The sequence below is a fragment of the Oncorhynchus gorbuscha genome, linkage group LG08 (assembly GCF_021184085.1).
Source record: "Oncorhynchus gorbuscha isolate QuinsamMale2020 ecotype Even-year linkage group LG08, OgorEven_v1.0, whole genome shotgun sequence".
Lineage (NCBI taxonomy): Eukaryota > Metazoa > Chordata > Actinopteri > Salmoniformes > Salmonidae > Oncorhynchus > Oncorhynchus gorbuscha.
In genome coordinates this window covers 19,650,081-19,672,507 of record NC_060180.1, presented here as the reverse complement: position 1 = coordinate 19,672,507, position 22,427 = coordinate 19,650,081, and the positions used below count along the sequence as shown (strand labels likewise).

The 22,427-nt window shown below is 44.5% G+C and overlaps 1 protein-coding gene across 18 annotated transcripts in view; it reads left to right on the top strand.

The window, feature by feature from the left end:
* The window catches only part of LOC124041292 (baculoviral IAP repeat-containing protein 6-like), a 157,885-nt gene extending 138,035 nt beyond the window's left edge, over positions 1-19,850 (top strand). For all 18 annotated transcript variants that reach the window (XM_046358720.1, XM_046358726.1, XM_046358732.1 and 15 more), the window contains 2 exons: positions 18,060-18,194; positions 18,900-19,850. In XM_046358720.1, the coding sequence (XP_046214676.1) occupies positions 18,060-18,194; positions 18,900-19,079 (315 nt within the window). In that variant the 3' untranslated portion in view covers positions 19,080-19,850. The remainder of the gene's footprint in view (positions 1-18,059; positions 18,195-18,899) is intronic.
* Positions 19,851-22,427: the final 2,577 nt, after the last annotated feature.

Sequence of the window (22,427 nt, the reverse complement as noted above, 5' to 3'; positions counted from 1 at the left end):
CATACGTGGCCCCTGTGTGGGTGCTGCTCTCTGATGGAGGGAACTTAAGACACCACAGCCAGATACACGGCTCTAGTTAGGCTTCTAACATGTGCTGTGTCTAATCACTCACACTGCGAGCAGATAGAACTCAGCACCCGACATTCCACTCACTCTCTTGTTCCTCTTCTCGTCTCCTCTGTCACATTGTATCTCATTGGAGCTTCATGACACAGCAAGAAATAACTTCTTATTAATGGCATTGTCATTGGCTTTGCTCTGTCGTTCACCCCTGTGTGCATGTGCACACACAGCCAACATCGATTTAAAATATTGGATTCTGGGAATGTGGACCTGGATGAGAACACAGAATGAAATTAAGATCCCAGGTGCTTGCTGCTCTGCCAAGCATCTTGGCTTTGCCAAAACAATAATGTATTTTCCGATCGCTCTCTACCTGCAATCAGAAGAGAGGACAGGACGTCTGTCTGTGGGCCTCAACCTGAGCCTCTGGACCAATGTTTTCCTTTAGCCAGACATTATTTACCAGGCCGTCAGACATGGTGATTAGCCCTGTGAGCAGACCAGACTGGGGAGACAGAGTAGGGATGTGGACCTTTGGAGAGCACTGCCATGTCCTCTATCTCTCATTTGTATAGCGAGACAGGGAGGAAGGCCAGTTGACAACAAAACTGCTGGGCTTTGAAGGACCCCCTCTTCAAGCTAATGAGCAGTCATTTTGCCTGCAACATTCTAATAGTGTAATTTCATATATGCTATTGCAAAAATTATAATTTGGTTGTGTTAATGACGATCTAAGGTAACATTAGAATACTCACCTTCCGAGTGGTGCCAAGGTGCTTGCTGTGTCACTAGAGATCCTGGTTCGAGTCCAGGCACTGTCACGACCGGGAGACCCATGGGGCGGCGCACAATTGTCCCAGCGTCGTCCCGTTTAGTGGAGGGTTTTGCCGGCAATGATGTTCTTCTCCCATCGCGCACTAGCGACTCCTGTGGCGTGCCGGGAGCAATGCAAAGGGACACGGTCGCCAGGTGCACGGTGTTTCCGGGTTAAGCGGCATTGTGTCAAGAAGCAGTGCGGCTTGGCTGGGTTGTGTTTCGGAAGACGCACAGCTCTCGACCTTCGGCCTCTCCCGAGTTCGTACGCAATCCCGTGACATGTTTTCTCCAAAGAAAAGTATGAATGACGCTTCCAGCTCATCAACAGACAGATCCCAGGCAGTGTCTCCTTACTCTGTGTGCGCCTTAGCCACTGTATAGACCCTGAAAGCTGTAGTATGTCCATACAGAGCATTCAGAAAGTATTTAGGCCCCTTCACTTTTTCCACATTTTGTTCGTTACAGCCTTATTCTGAAATTGAATAAATCTTTTTTTCCCTTATCAATCTACACACAATGAGCAAAAACAGTATTCAGACCCTTTACTCAGCACTTTGTTAAAGCACCTTTGGCAGTGAGCGCTGCCATTCTTCTCTGCAGATCGTCTCAATCTCTGTCAGGCTGGATGGGAGCGTTGCTGCATTGTCTTTGCTGTGTGCTTAGGGTCGTTGTTCTGTTGGAAGGTGAACCTTCACCCTAGACTGAAGTCCTGAGCGCTCTGGAGCAGGTTTTCATCAAGGATCTCGTTATACTTTGCTCCGTTCATCTTTTCCTCAATCCTGGCTAGTCTCCCAGTCCCTGCGGCTGAAAAACGTCCCCACAGCATGATGCTGCCACCGTGCTTCACCATAGGGATGGTGCCAGGTTTACTCCAGACGTGACGCTTGGCATTCATGCCAAAGACTTCAATCTTGGTTTCGTCAGACCAGAGAATCTTGTTTCTCATGGCCTGAGAGTCCTTTAGACATGGCCTGGTGCCTTTTGGCAAACTCCAAGTGGGCTGTCGTACCTTTTACTGAAGAGTGGCTTCTGTCTTGCCACTCTACTGTAAAAACCTGATTGGTAGAATGCAGCAGAAATGGTTGTCCTTCTGGAAGGTTCTCCCATCTCAACAGAGGAACTCTGGAGCTCTGTCAGTGACCATCGGGTTTTTGGTCCCCACTCTGACCAAGGCCCTTGTCCCCCGATTACTCAGTTTGGCTGGGCTGCCAGCTCTAGGAAGAGTCTTGGTGGTTCCAAACTTCTTCTATTTATGAATGATGGAGGCCTCTGTATTCTTGGGGACATGCACTGTCAACTGTGGGACCTTATACAGTGTATAGACAGGTGTTTGCCTTACCAAATCATGTCCAATCAATTGAATTTACCACAAGTGGACTCCAGTCAAGTTGTAGAAACATCTCAAGAATGATCAATGCAAACCGGATGTACCGGAGCGCAATTTAGAGTGTCATTGTAAATTTATTTTTAATACATTTGCAAACATGTCAGCATACCTGTTCTCGCTTTGACATTATAGGATATTGTGTGTAGATTGAGGAAATAAATGTAATCGCTTTTAGAATAAGGTTGTAATGTAATAAAATGTGGAAAAAGTGAATGTCTGAATAATTTCTGAATGCACTGGAAACAACGAAAGCTGGTGAGTGCATTGCTGATGTTGTTTGCTTGATAAGTAAGGGCTGCTCTCTGTTGACATTTTGTGTTGATAATTGGCATGATTCATTGTCATCAGCTTGTTCAATCTAAACGGTGTCATCCCATCCTCTCTCCTGTCTCACGTTTCATTTGGTGGTGGCGTGGGCACCTGCAGAGTGCGCACCATTCTGGCTTTTGTGCACTTGGGCCTAGGAGGTGTAGATTATTCAGGCTGAGAATCAGAAGAATAATCATCAGAGATTTCTTCCCCGCCATCTGTTGTTTTCATTCAGATCTTGCAGTAACGCTTCCATTCGTCTTGGTCTTCTTGCCATTGTAAATTACTCGCACTCTCACTATCTACTCGAAGTAGGCCAGAGTAGACTGATAAAACTGCTTGGATTTGGTGGACTGATATAGGGTACATAACATTTTGAGATTTCAATTTGAAAATACCAATTCAATAGAATGGCCTGTCCTGTTCTTCATTCACAATTGGTGATTAAATAATTATGCATCGCTCGCTTCCCCTCGTTCATCAACTCACCCTTTCTCCCCCTTCATATTTTACTTCATTTATTTCATCTGTTCTATGTGTGAAATTAGTTTAGGTTCAGTTTCGAGGCGATTATCAGGGTGATTTAACAACTGAGCACGGCACATTCCACTGTCAGGAGAAGGCGCGGAGCAGGCCCTACTATCTGGAAAAGGAGGGTCAACGGAGGACATCGTTCAAAAAATTGGTTATAACTCCAGTTCGGTTTGTCATATTGAGATTCTAACAACTGCATTGTGTTATATAAACTTATTTAGGAAAAGTCTAGGACGGAGGGGAGCATGACTTTAAAAATGGCAGTGTGATATTTTTATTTATTCATGAGCAGTCAGAATGACTGCTTTAACGGTTCTAGTGTTGAGTGATAATGCCTGACAAGCCGGTGTTCATCTTGGAGCGTCAACCGTGCTAATATATCCTCCAAACACCGGCTTCGAGAGCATTGACTTTTATGCAATGTGTTACCAACATGTTCAAATAATGATTGACCTTTTTTCATAAAACATTTTATTTTAATGAATTTATTCATAATATTTCCTCCTTCCACTGAACAGTCCTGATACAAATCTAGGGTTGCTACCCAAGCTGGCTTTTCCTTCACTCTGTCAGTTAGCTTGCCAGAGACGCGACCCAGTCGTGAAGTATTTTTGTTCCATATCTATGGACTCGACTTAAATGCTGACCAGACCGGACACTTTGGATGCGCGAGCGTCGCAAAATAAATTTAGAAATACATTTCTGCACGATAGCGCACGCGCGCAGCCGGTTTGGGTACCGTGTCAGTCGTTCGTGCTAAATGTGTCCCTTGCTTGCAAGCTAGGCAAGTACAGTTAAGTTAGTCAAGTCAAACAGTGCTGGCAGAATAACAGCAAAATAGCTGCTGCTCTCTGTTTATCATATATCCGTAGTCACTTTAACTATACATTCATGTACATGCTACCTAAATCATCCTGACTAACCGGTGTCTGTATGTAGCCTCGCCACTTTTAGAGCCTCACTACTGTATATAGCCTGTCTTTTTACTGTTTTATTTCTTTACTTACCTATTGTTCACCTTACACCTTTTTTGCACTATTGGTTAGAGCCTGTAAGTAAGCATTTCACTGTAAGGTCTACTACACCTGTTGTATTCGGCGCACGTGACAAATCAACTGATTTGATTTGGGTTTCTTGAAGCTGTTTTCTAAAGTGCTCTTTCGCCAGGACACTGTTCATTCAGAGGAGCTAGACAACTACACAGCTAACAGTCACTTCAAGGGGCCTCCCTGGTGGCGCAGTGGTTAAGGGCGCTGTACTGCAGCGCAAGCTGTGCCATCAGAGACTCTGGGTTCGCGCCCAGGCTCTGTCGTAACCGGCCGCGACCGGGAGGTCCGTGGGGCGACGCACAATTGGCCAAGCGTCGTCCGGGTTAGGGAGGGCTTGGCCGGTAGGGATGTCCTTGTCTCATCGCGCACCAGCGACTCCTGTGGCGGGCCGGGCGCATTGCGCGCTAACCAAGGTGGCCAGGTGCACGGTGTTTCCTCCGACACATTGTGTATCGTCTCTCCCGAGCCCATATGGGAGTTGTAGCGATGTGACAAGATAATAGCTACTAAAACAATTGGATACCACGAAATTGGGGAGAAAAAGGGGTAAATGTTGAAAAGGGGTAAATGTTTTTTAAATAAATACAACAATCACTTCAAACTGAAGCTGGAAAGACAGCCTACTACCCGCATTTCATTTCGTTTGACCTGTTTTTCTTTTGACATAAATTTGTATTTATCCATAAATTGTGCTGATTCCTGATTTCGTCTGGCTGAGAAGAAATGTCTGTCTCTGACAAGTTCATCCTCAATGGGACAGTGGAGATCAAATTTTACTTTTGAAACAATGTTGTAAATGTCGGAGAGACACAGCAAGGTTTATACAAATGGTTTTCAACAGCAGATATGTGACCCGTTTCAGGAAACTAGGCATATGTCGCGCGTCACTACTTCACAGGAGAGCCATTTGAACTAAACTTTGTTTTTTAATTTAAAAAAAAATGTTTGTCACAAATGCCTTCTGGAACATGTGAACTTTCATGTGCCTTAATAACAAACTTGTATGCCATCTGTAAGTATGAATAAAATTGTTAAATTACAAGCCAAGTTGGTTTAGCCACAGAAAAAGACCGCAACCTTCCCGCGAGCCATGTCTGTCTGCACATATGCTGCTTTTAGCTCCTTAGCAACTTTGCAGGATTTTGCCCTGCCTAATATACATAGACCTGGAATCACTGGTCACTTTAATAATGGAACACTCGTCGCTTTAATGTTTATATACGGCTTTACTCATTTCATATGTATATACTGTATTATAGTCAATGCCACTCCTAATATTTATATATTTCTTAATTAAATCATTTTACTTTTTAGATTTGTGTGTATTGTTGTGATATGTTAGATTTTGCTGCGCTGTTGGAGCTAGAAACACAAGCATTTCACTACACCCGCAATAACATCTGCTAAATATGTGTATATGACCAATCACATTAAATTCAATTTTTTTAATTTGATTTAATTGGCTGAGATGAGTGGGCTGGACATGCCGAGAGATGATTTCAGATTGCTCTGCCATGTAGCACGCTTCTGTCTGTAACATGAGCTGGTCAGTATTCGTAGGTACATCCTTTCTAACGTGGCTTTTTTGAAAGATATCACGTAGTACTACTGCGTGAGTATTGCTCTCCACTGAGTTTTGAAATCAGTGGAATTAGAGTATGATAGCCAAGGAGATTCTGGTGTTTGATTGCAAATATGCAGACTGAGTCTAAAAGAGAACACACAGAAGGTAGCTAGCGACATGTCTAAAAAGACTTCACTATGCAAGTAACCATTTCAATGGGGCGGCAGGGTAGCCTAGTGGCAGGGTAGCCTAGTGGTTAGAGCGTTGGACTAGTAACCGGAAGGTTGCAAGTTCAAATCCCCGAGCTGACAAGGTACAAATCTGTCGTTCTGCCCCTGAACAGGCAGTTAACCCACTGTTCCTAGGCCGTCATTGAAAATAAGAATTTGTTCTTAACTGACTTGCCTAGTTAAAGGTAAAAATTTTAAAAAACATAGAAATAGAATGTTCATGATGTCACTGCGTCAACTGTCGATAGATGTAGCTGGTAAATTCGCTCTGGCTATCTACTCTGATATCAGAGCACTCTTGTCTGAGTGTGCAGAATAACTGACGGATTTACGAACGCTTAATATGTTGAATATGGCCAGTGTCAGTAAACGTTGGCAAAAAAGCTTAATTAGATTGTTCCCAGCAACACAGTTCACCAACGCTCTGAATAACATAAAAACAGCCTAACCAGTCCTGCTAGGGCGAGTAAAATGGTCAGTGAGAGCTGTTCTCTCATTTGTGTCTGGAAGTAGCTAGCAAGCTAGCTAACGTTAGCCAGTTAGCTTGGGGGTTTGACTGCCGTTTTTAGGTCAGAAAGCTCAGATCAACCCTACTCCTCGGCCAGAGCACACAGTGTGTGTGCTCTGAACACTCCAAATTTACGAATGGACAATCTGAAAACGCTCTTGAGCTCAGATCAACCCTAGACAGAACAAAATACCAACGCACAGTGCGCACTCTGAGCACGCTCTGGCTCTCCAGATAAGATTTATGAACACACCTGTAGTATAAACCATATTTTAGTCTTGAAATGTTTTTGTTTTTTTCAAAGCAGAATTACTTTCCCATTGTTCCTCAGCTGTAGTGTATGATATACAATTTTGTAGCTCTGAGTCTACTTTTATCCAATGTGAAAATCACCATTTCAAATTTTTCTACATAAAACCGAATTGAGCCAGTCGGTAACAAATGCTAGTTTTATAGAAAGGGGATATAATGTCTAGATGCTTTTTTACATTGATGATTAAGTTCATAAATTGCCTGGTTGGGCTGAAGAGACCATGGATTGCGCAGTGAGATGGATCAGTAAATGGGCATTTCACTGTCATAGCCTTAGCCGGTGATAACTTGTGGAATAGACACCGACTGGAATGCGGTGTTAACCAATCAGCATCCAGGATTAGACCCACTCATTGTAAAAACTGAAATTATGGAGGCTCGTCCGGGATCGATTTAGCCCCATGTGACCCCATCTCATAGATATAGAACCGTACCTGGAGAAGTCTTCCCGCGAAAAAGAGGATTACCTGGAGAAATGCACCAAACATTGCACAAACAGAAGAATCCGATGTACTGTATAGTTCATCAAAGACAAATGGTCTCCAATCCTTTGAGGTAGCGGTACTGTTGAAGTACATTGTGTGTGTGTGTGTGTGTGTGTGAGTGAGTTCAAGACAGACACCCAAACTGTCACGTCAGCTGCTCCCAGTAATATTCCATGCTATGTGGTAGAAGTGTGGCAGTGTCATTTTCGGGTCCCAGGGTGAAAATCGTCAGCTTTTGCATGGCAGCAGTCTCTGTAACAAAACCACAGGGATCTGACGTCAAAGCGGCTCAATGTGAAATGGGCCATTGGAGCCGGGAGCTGGAGAAAACGGCAGGTCTCTGCAATACTGCCTTAGTGACATCCTGAAATTCAATTAAGCTTGGAGATACTCCTACACGATCCTGCGCTGCCCTTTTCCCCATCTGAGCCCATCGCAGAGACGGAACAAAATACCAGCTGCAAACAGAATAGCTGCGGCACGCGCACACATACAGTAGTAATTGTCTCCGTTTTGATGATGCTGCGTGCTCAGCGCTGTCTCTTTCCACTCATGTAAACAGTGAAAGCTGTGACACTGTAGACATATTTATTTTTGGTGCCGGGTTATTGTATGTGAGAATCCCACAATTCTATGCCCTATTTATAGTCGGAGATGGAGAATAAAAAGCAACCTTGAATAATGCAGCAGAAGATTGTCAGGTGGAATTAGGAACAACAGGTTGGCTGTTGAAAAATAGATCCTATTTTGTATGTGAGAGAGCGAGTCGGGGGGGGTCCCATGCACGCAGCCTGCTCGAGTGTGAATAGGCCATTAGGGGAGGCTTTGCTGTGGCTGACAACTCAAACCCACCACTCCAAAGCGCTTTCCCTCAGGAGCTTAGCAAGACCGACACCACTGTCCTCTCTTCATAGGTCGGTCCACACAAGAATGGAGCTCATTATCAAAGGGCTTTCCCGTAGAAATATAATTCTATATCTATGGGGTATTCACTTTTGTGACGATGGGGGAAGTTATGAGACCAGCATGTTGTCTTGACCTCTGCCAGCCCTGACCGAGTCTACTATATACAGTGTGGTAGAATCACAATCCAAGGACCTCCCAGAGCAGATGGAACTAAGCTACCTTACGTGTTCATTTATCATGTAAACAAGAGGGGGATGCATCAGTGGATGGACCGCACACACAGTCCTGCTTGTACACCCTGTCAAGGAAATAAGTGATTGTGTTCAGCACACTCCATTACAGTGCATTATTTCTGGGTTTTAGCGAGACACCTCTGCCCAGTGGGACCTATCGAGGCTGGGGAGTTGACTCCTCTCTGAAGGACTTGCTAACCCAGCACAGCTTGGTTCAGAATATTGCAGGCTGCTGTATAGTCTCGCTGGAGGTTAAATAGGGCTCCTATGTTGGGTTTCGTGACAGAGAGGGAGAGAAAGCCAAGAGTGGAGGAGTGATGTGCCACAGCTGCCAGGATTTCCATGGCTATGCTGGCAAGGAAATTGATCATTCCCCTAATCTCACATCTCCCCTTCCTTCCCATGGCCCAATTCCCTGGCAGCGACTGCTTGCCTCTGCAGAGTGTCAGTCAAAAGTGACGATGGGGGCTTTAGAATGTCACTGTTTAGTCACCGGATCTGAGTGACTGATGAGGACCTTGTCTTAGGCAACATGCGGCGAGGGATTCTGCAGGAGTGCTACTGTTGAGCATCTCCTCGTCTCTGTCAGGAGAGGATGATGTGGTGTGCGGGCGAAGATTTGAGAATGCTGACATTAACCGACACAAACACACCACTCGACGCTGGGGCAGTGGTGTTGAAGTCGGTGTGAAAAAAGCTGGGCTGTTTTTCCTGTCCCAGAGGCCATGCCATCTGCCCATTTGGGGAAGGAGGCCCTCGTTTCTCTCTCCTCCTACCCCCTTTGCCCACCCCACTCTCCCACCCCGGCCTCAGTCCCAGCTGTAGTCACACTCTCCCTCCCCCACTGATGCCAAGGCACTTGACTGCAGCTCCAATTTCTGTTGTCCATCTCTACTCCGTTTGAACAGTGGCAATATTTACGGTGCTGTAGCATAGTAGACCTGAGCTGCCAGAGTCGGCAGAGGAGCAGATCAGGGGCTTAGCATGCAGCAGGCAGGCACGCTGTGTCAGAGGAGTCTCAGGATGAGAAAAAAAAAATCATTCTCACCCTTGACCCCTTTGTGTGTGGAGCAAGCAGAAAAACATGGAAACACGTCTACCCTCTGGCGTAATTAGTGGACGGCAGCATTACCTAGAAGGTCACTTAGTTTATCTGTAAATAGAGTACACAATCAGCAGACCGTGCCAGTGTGTGCATGTATGCGCATTTGTCTGTTTGTATTGTGTGTATCTCACATGGATTTGTTGGTGTTTTTGTGTGTTCAGTATGTGTCCAGCATACCATTTACAGGTCATTTGTCAAGACACCCTACTCTGATGGGTACACGTGTTCCATGTTCAGTGACTCTTGGATGTGGACACAACGCTTCCATCCATGTGACCAATGTGTGTACTGAAATGCCAAAAGTCACATGTGCAGTGCCCTTACAATAGGAAACGCCCCTGGGGATTTAATCCTTTTGAATTGGTAAGCATTTCTAAATGGTTATGTTAAATGGAGGTCTACCACATACTGTCAGGCCTAGATCTGCCTCTGGGCTTTCGCTTGTAGTATGAGCCCTGTGCACATGTCACCACTGTGGCTCGATATCTGCAAATCTGGGGGAAGTTGCGTAATGCCGGGATAAAGTTTTTATTTCTGTTTGTTTTTGTTTTAAGTTAAATTTAGTTTCAGTTAGTTTTAAGACCTGATTTGCTAGTTATATTTAGTTTTAGTGTTGAACAGAAAGCATGTGTGAGGCTAGGAGACATTTGTGTTGTATTGTTTTTTAGGATGTCACTTTTTGCAACCTGGGGGCAGTAATACATAAGGTGATGGTTCAGGTCATAGGTTAGGTTTAAATGATAAAGTCAATATCAATGTGACTTGAATTTTAATGGAATATCGCCGAGACTGGTGCAAAAAATATGGTGTAAGAAAACTCTCTCGCCCATGTTTACAACAATCCAATGCTCTTTAACTTTAGTAGTACATGTACCTAGAATCACGTTATCTACCTAGACAATCTTTTCACTGTTAGCGAGTGGTGTCAGAAGCCCCCAACCCAATCAAAAAATGTATACAGTGCCTGTCAAAAGTTTGGACACCTACTCATTCAAGGGTTTTTCTTAATTCTGTACTATTTTCTACATTGTAGAATAATAGTGAAGACCTCAAACTATGAAATAACATGCAGTACTAACCAAAAAAAGGTGTTAAACAAATCAAAATACATTTTAGATTTTAGATTCTTCAAAGTAGCCACTCTTTGCCTGGATGACAGCTTTGCACACTCTTGGCATTTTCTCAACCAGCTTCATGAGGAATGCTTTTCCAACACTTCTGAAGGAGTTCCCACATATGCTGAGCACTTGTTGGCTGCTTTTCCTTCACTCTGCGGTCCAACTCATCCCAAACCATCTCAATTGGGTTGAGGTCAGGTGATTGTGGAGGCCAGGTCATCTGATGCAGCACTCATCACTCTCCTTCTTTGTCAAATAGCCTTTACACAGCCTGGGGGTGTGTTGGGTCATTGTCCTGTTGAAAAACAAATGATATTCCCACTAAGCTCAAACCAGATGGGATGGCGTATCGCTGCAGAATGCTGTGGTAGCCATGCTGTTTAAGTGTACCTTGAATTCTAAATAAATCAGTGTCCCCAACAAAGTATCACCACACTATCACACCTCCTCCATGCTTCACGGTGGGAACCACACATGCGGAGAACATCCGTTCACCTATTCTGCTTATCACAAAGACACAGCGTTTGTAACCAAAACTCTCAAATTTGGACAAATCAGACCAAAAGGACAGATTTCCACCAATCTAATGTCCATTGCTCATGTTTCTTGGACCAAGCAAGTCTCTTCTTCTTATTGGTGTCCTTTAGTAGTGGTTTCTTTGCAGCAATTTGACCATGAAGGCCTGATTTCATGCAGTCTCCTCTGAACAGTTGATGTTGAGATGTGTCTGTTACTTGAACTCTGAAGCATTTATTTGGGCTGCAATCTGATATTTTTATCCCCGGATTCCCAATGCAAACGGAACATTTTTCAGCTGGATCTTCACAACTACCTATCTAGCTAAACCGCAACCCCGGATGATTACTCCTGGCTAGCGTTTCCACCCACTTAGCTTGAAGCTAGCCCGGCCAGAGCACCTGTGCTTACCACCGTAGCATACTCCTGGGCTACAATACCCGGGCCCACGACCGGTCTATCGATGTCACCGCATGAAGAGGAATAAACAGACTCACCCCATCGTGACGTCCCCCAAAGGCTAACTCTCGAGCCCTTGCTATCTCCTTGCTTGCTAATTCGGCCTGCTAACTGCTAGCTTGTTAGCCCTGGTCCGCTAACTGCTACCTTGTTTACCCCGGCCTGCTAACTGTTAGCTTGTTAGCACAGGCCTGCTAACCGTCTGCATCGCCGCGTCCCAAACACCCACTGGACCCATATGTACTTTCTATCTCTTTCCGATTTTTAATTCGTTTATACCTTCCGGAAACCTGCCTCACCCAATGTGATACGGAATCGATATTATTTTTAATTTTTAGAACATACTCAAGAACCTCCAGAAGCTAACCAGCTAACTAGCTACAAGCTATTTAGTCATTGTTAGTTTTTTAACCTGGATAACACTCGCCAGTCCAGCTTCCCTGCCCCATCCACCGCTGTCCCCTGGACACTGATCACTTAGCTACATAGCTGATGCATGCTGGACTGTCCATTAATCACGGTACTCCATTCTGCTTGTTTGTTTTATCTGTCGGCCCCGTTGCCTAGTCAATGCCATTTTACCTGCTGCTGATTACCTGTTGTTGTCTCACCTACTGTTTTAGCTAGCTTTCCCAATTCAACACCTGTGATTACTGTATGCCTCGCTGTATGTCTCTCTCAATTGTCAATATGCCTTGTATACTGTTGCTCAGGTTAGTTATCATTGTTTTAGTTCACAATGGAGCCCCTAGTTCCACTCTTTATACCCCTGATACCTCCTTTGTCCCACCTCCCACACATGCGGTGACCTCACACATTACAACCAGCATGTCCAGAGATACAACCTCTCTCATCACCCAGTGCCTGGGCTTACCTCGCCGTACCCGCACCCCACCATACCCCTGTCTGCGCATTATGCCCTGAATATATTCTACCATGCCCAGAAACCTGCTCCTCTTATTCTCTGTCCCCAACTCTCTAGGCGACCAGTTTTGATAGCCTTTAGCCGCACCCTCATACTACTCCCCTGTTCCGCGGGTGATGTGGAGGTAAACCCAGGCCCTGCATGTCCCCAGGCACCCTCATTTGTTGACTTCTGTGATCGAAAAAGCCTTGGTTTCATGCATGTCAACATCAGAAGCCTCCTCCCTAAGTTTGTTTTACTCACTGCTTTAGCACACTCTGCTAACCCTGATGTCCTTGCCGTGTCTGAATCCTGGCTCAGGAAGGCCACCAAAAATTCAGAGATTTCCATATCCAACTATAACATATTCCGTCAAGATAGAACTGCTAAAGGGGGAGGAGTTTCAGCCTACTGCAGAGATAGCCTGCAAAGTAATGTCATACTTTCCAGGTCCATACCCAAACAGTTCGAACTACTAATTTTGAAAATCACTCTCTCCAGAAATAAGTCTCTCACTGTTGCCGCCTGTTACCAAGCCCCCCCCCCCCCCCCCCAGCTTCCAGCTGTGCCCTGGACACCATTTGTGAATTGATCGCCCCCCATCTAACTTCAGAGTTTGTTCTGTTAGGTGACCTAAACTGGGATATGCTTAACACCCCGGCAGTCCTACAATCTAAGCTAGATGCCCTCAATCTCACACAAATCATCAAGGAACCCACCAGGTAAAACCCAAACTCTGTAAGCAAGGCCACCCTCATAGACGTCATCCTGACCAACTGGCCCTCCAAATACACCTCCGCTGTTTTCAACCAGGATCTCAGCGATCACTGCCTCATTGCCTGTATCCGCTACGGAGCCGCAGTCAAACGACCACCCCTCATCACTGTCAAACGCTCCCTAAAACACTTCTGTGAGCAGGCCTTTCTAATCGACCTGGCCCGGGTATCCTCGAAGGACATTGACCTCATTCCGTCAGTTGAGGATGCCTGGTCATTCTTTAAAAGTAACTTCCTCACCATTTTAGATAAGCATGCGCCGTTCAAAAAATGCAGAACTAAGAACAGATACAGCCCTTGGTTCACTCCAGACCTGACTGCCCTCGACCAGCACAAAAACATCCTGTGGCGGACTGCAATAGCATCGAACAGTCCCCGCGATATGCAACTTTTCAGGGAAGTCAGGAACCAATACACGCAGTCAGTCAGGAAAGCTAAGGCCAGCTTCTTCAGGCAGAAGTTTGCATCCTGTAGCTCCAACTCCAAAAAGTTCTGGGACACTGAAGTCCATGGAGAACAAGAGCACCTCCTCCCAGCTGCCCACTGCACTGAGGCTAGGTAACACGGTCACCACCGATAAATCCATGATTATCGAACAAGCATTTCTCATCGGCTGGCCACGCCTTCCGCCTGGCTACTCCAACCTCGGCCAACAGCTCCGCCTCCCCCGCAGCTCCACGCCCAAGCCTCTCCAGGTTCTCCTTTACCCAAATCCAGATAGCAGATGTTCTGTAAGAGCTGCAAAACCTGGACCCGTATAAATCAGCTGGGCTTGACAATCTGGACCCTCTATTTCTGAAACTATCCGCCGCCATTGTCGCAACCCCTATTACCAGCCTGTTCAACCTCTCTTTCATATCGTCTGAGATCCCCAAGGATTGGAAAGCTGCCGCAGTCATCCCCCTCTTCAAAGGGGGAGACACCCTGGACCCAAACTGTTACAGACCTATATCCATCCTGCCCTGCCTATCTAAGGTCTTTGAAAGCCAAGTCAACAAACAGGTCACTGACCATCTCGAATCCCACCGTACCTTCTCCACTGTGCAATCTGGTTTCCGAGCCGGTCACGGGTGCACCTCAGCCACACTCAAGGTACTAAACGATATCATAACCGCCATCGATAAAAGACTGTACTGTGCTGCCGTCTTCGTCGACCTTGCCAAGGCTTTCGACTCTGTCAATCACCAGATTCTTATCGGCAGACTCAGTAGCCTCGGTTTTTCGGATGACTGCCTTGCCTGGTTCACCAATTACTTTGCAGACAGAGTTCAGTGTGTCAAATCGGAGGGCATGCTGTCCGGTCCTCTGGCAGTCTCTATGGGGGTGCCACAGGGTTCAATTCTCGGGCCGACTCTTTTCTCTGTATATATCAATGATGTTGCTCTTGCTGCGGGCGATTCCCTGATCCACCTCTACGCAGACGACACCATTCTATATACTTTCGGCCCGTCATTGGTCACTGTCCTATCTAACCTCCAAACGAGCTTCAATGCCATACAAACTCCTTCCGTGGCCTCCAACTGCTCTTAAACGCTAGTAAAACCAAATGCATGCTTTTCAACCTATCGCTGCCTGCACCTGCATGCCCGACTTGCATCACCACCCTGGATGGTTCCGACCTTGAATATGTGGACATCTATAAGTACCTAGGTGTCTGGCTAGACTGTAAACTCTCCTTCCAGACTCAGATTAAACATCTCCAATCAAAAATCAAATCAAGAATCTGCTTTCTATTCCGCAACAAAGCCTCCTTCACTCACGCCGCCAAGCGTACCCTAGTAAAACTGACTATCCTACCGATCCTCAACTTCGGCGATGTCATCTACAAAATTGCTTCCAACACTCTACTCAGCAAACTGGATGCAGTTTATCACAGTGCCATCCGTTTTGTCACTAAAGCACCTTATACCACCCACCACTGCGACTTGTATGCTGTAGTCGGCTGGCCCTCGCTACATATTCGTCGCCAGACCCACTGGCTCCAGGTCATCTACAAGTCCATGCTAGGTAAAGCTCCGCCTTATCTCAGTTCACTGGTCACGATGGCAACACCCATCCGTAGCACGCGCTCCAGCAGGTGTATCTCACTGATCATCCCTAAAGCCAACACCTCATTTGGCCGCCTATCGTTCCAGTACTCTGCTGCCTGTGACTGGAACGAATTGCAAAAATCGCTGAAGTTGGAGACTTTCATCTCCCTCACCAACTTCAAACATCAGCTATCTGAGCAGCTAACCGATCGCTGCAACTGAACATAGTCTATTGGTAAATAGCCCACCCATTTTCACCTACCTCATCCCCACACTGTTTTTATTTATTTACTTTTCTGCTCTTTTGCACACCAATATCTCTACCTGTACATGACCATCTGATCATTTATCACTGCAGTGTTAATCTGCAAAATTGTAATTATTCGCCTACCTCCTCATGCCTTTTGCACACATTGTATATAGACTCCCCTTTTTTTCTACTGTGTTATTGACTTGTTAATTGTTTACTCCATGTGTAACTCTGTGTTGTCTGTTCACACTGCTATGCTTTATCTTGGCCAGGTCGCAGTTGCAAATGAGAACTTGTTCTCAACTAGCCTACCTGGTTAAATAAAGGTGAAATAAAAATTTAAAATAAATATGAAGTTAACTCTAATGAACTTATCCTCTGCTGCAGAGGTAACTCTGGGTCTTCCTTTCCTGTGGCGGTCCTCATGAGAGCCAGTTTCATCATAGCGCTTGATGGTTTTTGTAACTGCACATGAACAAATGTTCAAAGTTCTTGACATTTTCAGAATTGTGTGTGTGTGTGTGTGTGTGTGTGTGTGTGTGTGTGTGTGTGTGTGTGTGTGTGTGTGCATCCCTATCTATTTGAAACATCTCTGCATTTACCCACCAGATTCAGTAGCTTAAATAACCCTTATTTCATGATGGTTTTTATTTTAGTTTCTTTTGATGACAATGATAGTTTTAGTTTGTGACGGTTTGTTAATTATTTTATTTCAGTTTACTAAATCGTTTTTTCATGATTAGCTTTCATTTTAGTTTACTATAATAACCTTGGCCGGGAGTAGAAGCACTTTGTTTGTAAACGGCTACGGAGGAGGTGACCGTACCGATCCCTCTCCCACGTTTACCCACCATTGTGACCTTGAAGGATTCACGGCAATCAGCTGGGGAGCATCGGAGAAATAATTTGAAGTAAATCAAGCAGGAGAGGAGAGAGGGAAGCAGAGCCCAGCCCCATTCTCCACATTGATCCTGGTACATAACAAACCAGCGGCCATGACAACTAATCCCCCAACAATAGTTGTGAAATGGAAAGTGAAGAGCAGTAGCATCCCGATTTTATCTGCCACAGAGACTAATGCTGGGATGATGGATGGAGGGGTCGGGGGGGTTGGTACTGAGGAGTGGTGTGTGTGTAGATTGACATCACTGACACATCACTCATCACAGCATGTGTTGGGTAAGCGGGGGCTGAAGTGGTTGACTGGAGCGCAGAGCAAGGCTTGCTGTGACATCAGAGAGACCTGGTGATAAACACTCCCAGACCCACAGTGTGGAGTGTGAGAGACTTGACTGAGAAAGCAGGTTGCCAGCCAGCCCTGCTCCATTCAAATAGAGAGCTGCCTCCCAATAATTAAGACTCTCTAGAGCGCCACACAGTTCAATACTAGGCTACATCTCATCTAATCTATCTAATCTTGGTCTCAGTGGAGAGTCAATTCTGCCCCTCTGTTTTTTTTCTGATTTGGTGGCTCATTTCTTTAGCAGGTGTAACAAATAGTCATGTCAGTCATGCTTTGTTTTGACAGGATTGATTTACCCGTGTTTCTCTATCTGCTCGATCCTATAGTCATTTTATTGTGTTCCGTGTCTACCGGCAATCATCCTGTTATTTGATAATTCTCATTTAATCAGATTAATCTCTGGTAAACTCTAGCAATCAGAATAGGCTGAAGACAGAGGTTGTTCTTGGTTGTGAGGCATCTTAAACACACGCACACACACACACACGGAGTGTATTGATATTGGAGATCTGATAGCCCCTGGGTTTTTCCATTGCTAATGCTTTTTGCTTATGAATAATTTGAAGTTCCTACTTGTACCTAGCCTCTCAGGCTCTGTGCAGACCTGGAGAACTCAGTCAAGGGTAACGTTGCATAGCACTCCTCAACTTTTTCAGTGGAGAAATGGTGCTTATATTTATTAAGTTAACACTGCACTTCAAATCAGCCTGCCTGCCCAGATCCCTTTCCAGTCAGAGTGAAATAAGACCAGTCCTCATGCTGCTCCCTGTTGCAGAGGGAAACTTTCACAAGTGTCGGTGTGTTGCCTATTCAGAAATATGCCGAACAAAAATGTTTTATTAGTTTCAGTGTCATTGCACTCACCCTTTCCTTTGTCATTTACAGTGTGAACCGTGGGGTATTTCAAGGGATTTTATTTCCAAAGCTGACTGGCTCTCACTTCACCATTCCATAATCTGGGCCATTGGACAGCGGTTTAGTAATGTTACATTAGGATTATATTGAAGGCAGAACAAAGGGCAAATTTGATTGAATTATCCATGCATTATACTCATTGTCCTCCAATGTGTCATGGAAGCAACATTTACATTTCCCAGCATATTTTATGCATTCCATAGCCTATAACTAGGGCCCATACATGTGTACAAGAAAAACTCCTGGCCCTACTAAATGGCTGTAAACCAGAAATGAGTTTCAATAATGTTACTGCTGGTAAACGTGCTGCATGTTTATCTGAGACTCATGGCTGTTCTCATCCACAGGTGATCCACAAACACTTCTACCTGAAGCGGGTAGAGGTCATGGCACAGTGTGAGGAGTGGATCGCAGACATCCAGCAGTACAGCAGTGACAAGAGAGTGGGCCGCACCATGTCCCATCATGCTGCTGCATTGAAGGTAAACAAATGCACTCTTCAGCTACAGGAGAACCTTGAACCATATCAGAATGTGGTCCTTCACCACAGAAGGTAACACCTCATCCCCCTTTCACTTACGTTTACACACACAAGCGCATACAGTTCTGGTTTGTGTTAATGAGGTCTGAATTGGTCTCTCAGGGCAACATCCCTGATGTTTATGCATGGTGGACAGGCTTGATTCATGCCACAGCTGGCTTCCCCCGCTGTGGCAACACCCAGTGCTGTTTTTAAAGCAGGGCCACAGAGTTCTTTGAAGTCCCATTATCTTCAGGGCTTTTTTTCTCTTGCTCCAGCAAATAGTTTCAGATTCTGAAATGATGGGTTGATCTTTAGTGCACGTTCTTGATTCCTTTCTCCTGGTATTTTTTTTTTAAGGTGAAGTGTGAGAAGTGGTCCCTTTTTTCATTACTTCAGTAGTGTCCAAGATACTCTGCTTTGGCAGTGAAAGGGCAACTGGAATGGATTAAAGTGAGCTCCAAGTGTATTTTAGACAACTTAAATGGTGGGTTTGAAGTTTGTATTGGTTTGGAAGATCGTTTAGTTCACAGGCTTTGTCATTATTGTTGGGAAGAGTATACATCTATTTCCTCATCAGAGCCCCTGTTTGTACTTGCCTACTCACAGCATATAGTAGCTCTGAACTGAGCCCTATGTGATAACTCTGTCCTCTTTCCCCATCCAGAGGCACACGGCCCAGCTACGAGAGGAACTGCTGAAGCTGCCCTGCCCTGAGGGCCTGGAGCCTGACGGGGAGGAGTTCTCAGACAAGAGTGCCGCCCTCGTGGTCAAGGAGCTGGCCAATCAGGACGCGGAGAAGCCGAGTGGCAGCCAAGACGGCACCTGCAGTGAGGGCCCACTATGAGTCCCGCCCCTCCTTGCTCCCCTCCACCCTAAGCCGCGGCCACTCCTCCTCACAACTATTACTATTGTTATTAAATAGACTTTGACGGCTTCGAAGCACAAGCCACCATTTTGTCAATATTTGTATGTAAGAATCTAATTATGTAATGGCTGAATAAAGAGGACAAAAAAACTAGATGAGAATGAAACAGCTTACAAACCAACAAAAATAAGACAAAACTCCAAACTATGCTATGCCCTTAAGGAAACAGTCGACAAACAAATTACCTTTTTATTTTTACCTGTATAACAGTGTAAACTGTTCATGCTTTTTTTTTTTTTTTCAATTGTGAAATAACCACTGATTGGTATGTTATTAAATTTGTTTATGTATACATAATGACAGAGGAAATCACTGAATATATAAGGGAACTAGCCTACCATTAGAGAATAATGTTTATTGAATGTTCATTTCAATTGTTTGGACTGTTAGTGCAAGGACAGTTGTAACCAGGAATATATTGGTCGTTCTTTAAGTATACTATTTAAAAGAAAACATACACTTTCCTGAATTTGAGAAATCTTCTGGTTGCCCATTGACATCGCTTTTTTGATTTCTACAGGATCCTGTAAACTTCAATAAAGGCTGAAATATACATTCTTAATTGCAATGATTACTTGTTACCCTTTTTACAGGCTGTTCAAAAATGCTATGAGCAAGTTTTTTTTCCCTCTAATTCCTCAATGCCTCAATGCAAGTTTAATAAATGCAACCTGTTTTACTTTTCCCGGATATATACATTGATCTGATTGTGTAGATAAGAGTCTGAGTATGTAAGATGTTTGGGATATGTACCGGTATGTGAATGCTTCTGAATGTGTGATTTTTTTCGTATTCAACAATCCCACTAAGATACAAAGCTGCTATGTGCCTTTTATCTACATTGACATCATACCAAATACTTTGAAAAAGTTAATTCACTGATTATTTGACATTTGTACACTTTGATCGTTCCACTGTGTCTGAAAAAGGTTGATTCCGGTGAAAGAAAATGCACTTAGTATTTTACTCTCTCCCGGTTCAGTCACATACTCCTTTTGGTAGGACATTAAATGGAGCTTGAAAATGTGGATTGATTGTGCAAATGCTTCTTTCTGCGTTGTTGAACACAACTTGGACTTGAACCTCTTAAGGAAAACATGGTACCAATCCACATGGGAGCATAAGCTGCTACTGTAAAGTGACTTGGAAGGCCCAGTGCTTATTACCAGTGCAGGGAAATGGGCCATCTATATGGGTAGAATATTAAACTGAAGTATCTAGATTTTTTTTTAAATTGCATAATAATTACATGTATTTGCTGGTGCAGTTTGTAGCCATCGGCAGCTAACTGTCAGTCCTCTGTGTTCTCCTATACTTACCATAAGATACGCTTATATCGGCTTGTGCTTTTCACTGTCGTGAAACGAAATTACCAAAGTCAACATCCAGCTTGATTCAGTGTGAATTGTCTCCTAAGCAAATATACACAGAGTGGACATAACATTAAGAACAATGTCCTAGTATGTAGTTGCTCCTCCCCCTTTGTCCTCAGAACAGCCTCAATTCATTTGAGCATGGACTACAATGTGTCGAAAGCATTCCACAGGGATGCTGGCCCATGACTCCAATGCTTCCCACAGTTGTGGGAAGTTGGCTGGTTGTCCTGAGGGTAGTGGACCATTCTTGACACTCACAGGAAATGTGAAAAGCTCAGCAGCGTTGCGCCTGGCACCTACTTCCGTACTCAAAGGCACTTAAATATTTTGTCTTGCCCATTCACCCTCTGAATGGCACACATACACAATGTCTTGTCTCCAGCCTTAAAAGTCGTTCTTTAAACGGTCTCATCCACTTCATCTACAATGATGGTAGTGGATTTAACAAGTGACACCATAAAGGGATCACCTGGTCAGTCTGTCATGGAAAGAGCAGGTGTTCATAATGTTTTAGAAACTTGGTCTGTATATCAGTGTATCTTCACAGTTCTATATGAAGACTAAGCAACATTGAGCCTCTGGAACCTTTTCCTGTAATCCCTTTCCCAAAAAGCTCTGCCTTTGGGAATGCCCTTTGTAGCTCTTGTACAGCAAGCTTGGATAAACCGGGATTATGGTGTAGAATAAAGGACAGCACAGTGGATGCACTTCTGTGATTTAGCCCTACCACTATACATTATTCATCCTATGCTTTAAAACTCAGTGAAATAGGAGAAATAGCTACTGGAAAATGCATGGAGTAAAGCTGCATAGAGAATCTGCAATGGAATGCAATAAGCTTACATGCTACACAGAGTACACGCAGCAGGGTTTGAATCCATTGCTGGGAATCTGAACCCAAATCACACCAATACTAGACAGGTGAACAGAGTTAGATGCAGTTTGTTTTTCTACCAAATGTTTGATCACATGTACCCTGTATTGCAATATATTACCCTTTCACCAATGTTTTGATAATTTGATGTATGCTTAACAAAAATATAAATGCAACAATTACAATGATTTTACTGAGCTACAGTTCATGTAAGGAAATCTGTAAATTGAGGCCTTAATACATCCTAATTAGTGCATTGGGAAAGTATTCAGACCTCTTGACTTTTTACACATTTTGTTACGTTACAGCCTTATTCTAAAATGTGTTTCTTAGGTTTTTTTACCTCATCAATCTACACACAATATCAAAGAAAATCAGGTTGAAATACACATTTACATAAGTATTCAAACCATTTACTCAGTACTTTGTTGAAGCACCTTTGGCAGCGATTACAGCCTTGAGTCTTGGGTATGACGCTATAAGCTTGGCATACCTGTATTTGGGGAGTAAGGTCAAGTTGAATGGGTAGTGTCGCTGCACAGCTATTTTCAGGTCTCTCAAAAGATGTTAGATTGGGTTCAAGTCCAGGATCTGGCTGGACCACTCAAAGACATTCAGTGACTTGTCCCGAAGCCACTCCTGTGTTGTCCTAGCTGTATGCTTAGGGTTGTTGTCCTGTTGGAAGGTGAAGATTCACCCCCGTCTGAGGTCCTGAGCGCTCTGGAGCAGGTTTTCATCAAGGATGTCTCTGTACTTTGCTCCGTTCGTCTTTGCCTCGATCCTGACGAGTCTCCCAGTCCCTTCTGCTGAAAAACATCCCCACAGCATGATGCTGCCACCATGTTTTACCGTAGTGATGGTGCAAGGTTTCCTCCAGACGTGACTCTTGGCATTCATGGCAAAGAGTTCAATCTTGGTTTCATCAGACCAAAGAATATTGGCAAACTCCAAGCTGTCTGTCATGTGCCTTTTACTGAGGAATGGCTTCCGTCTGGCCATCATAAAGGCCTGATTGGT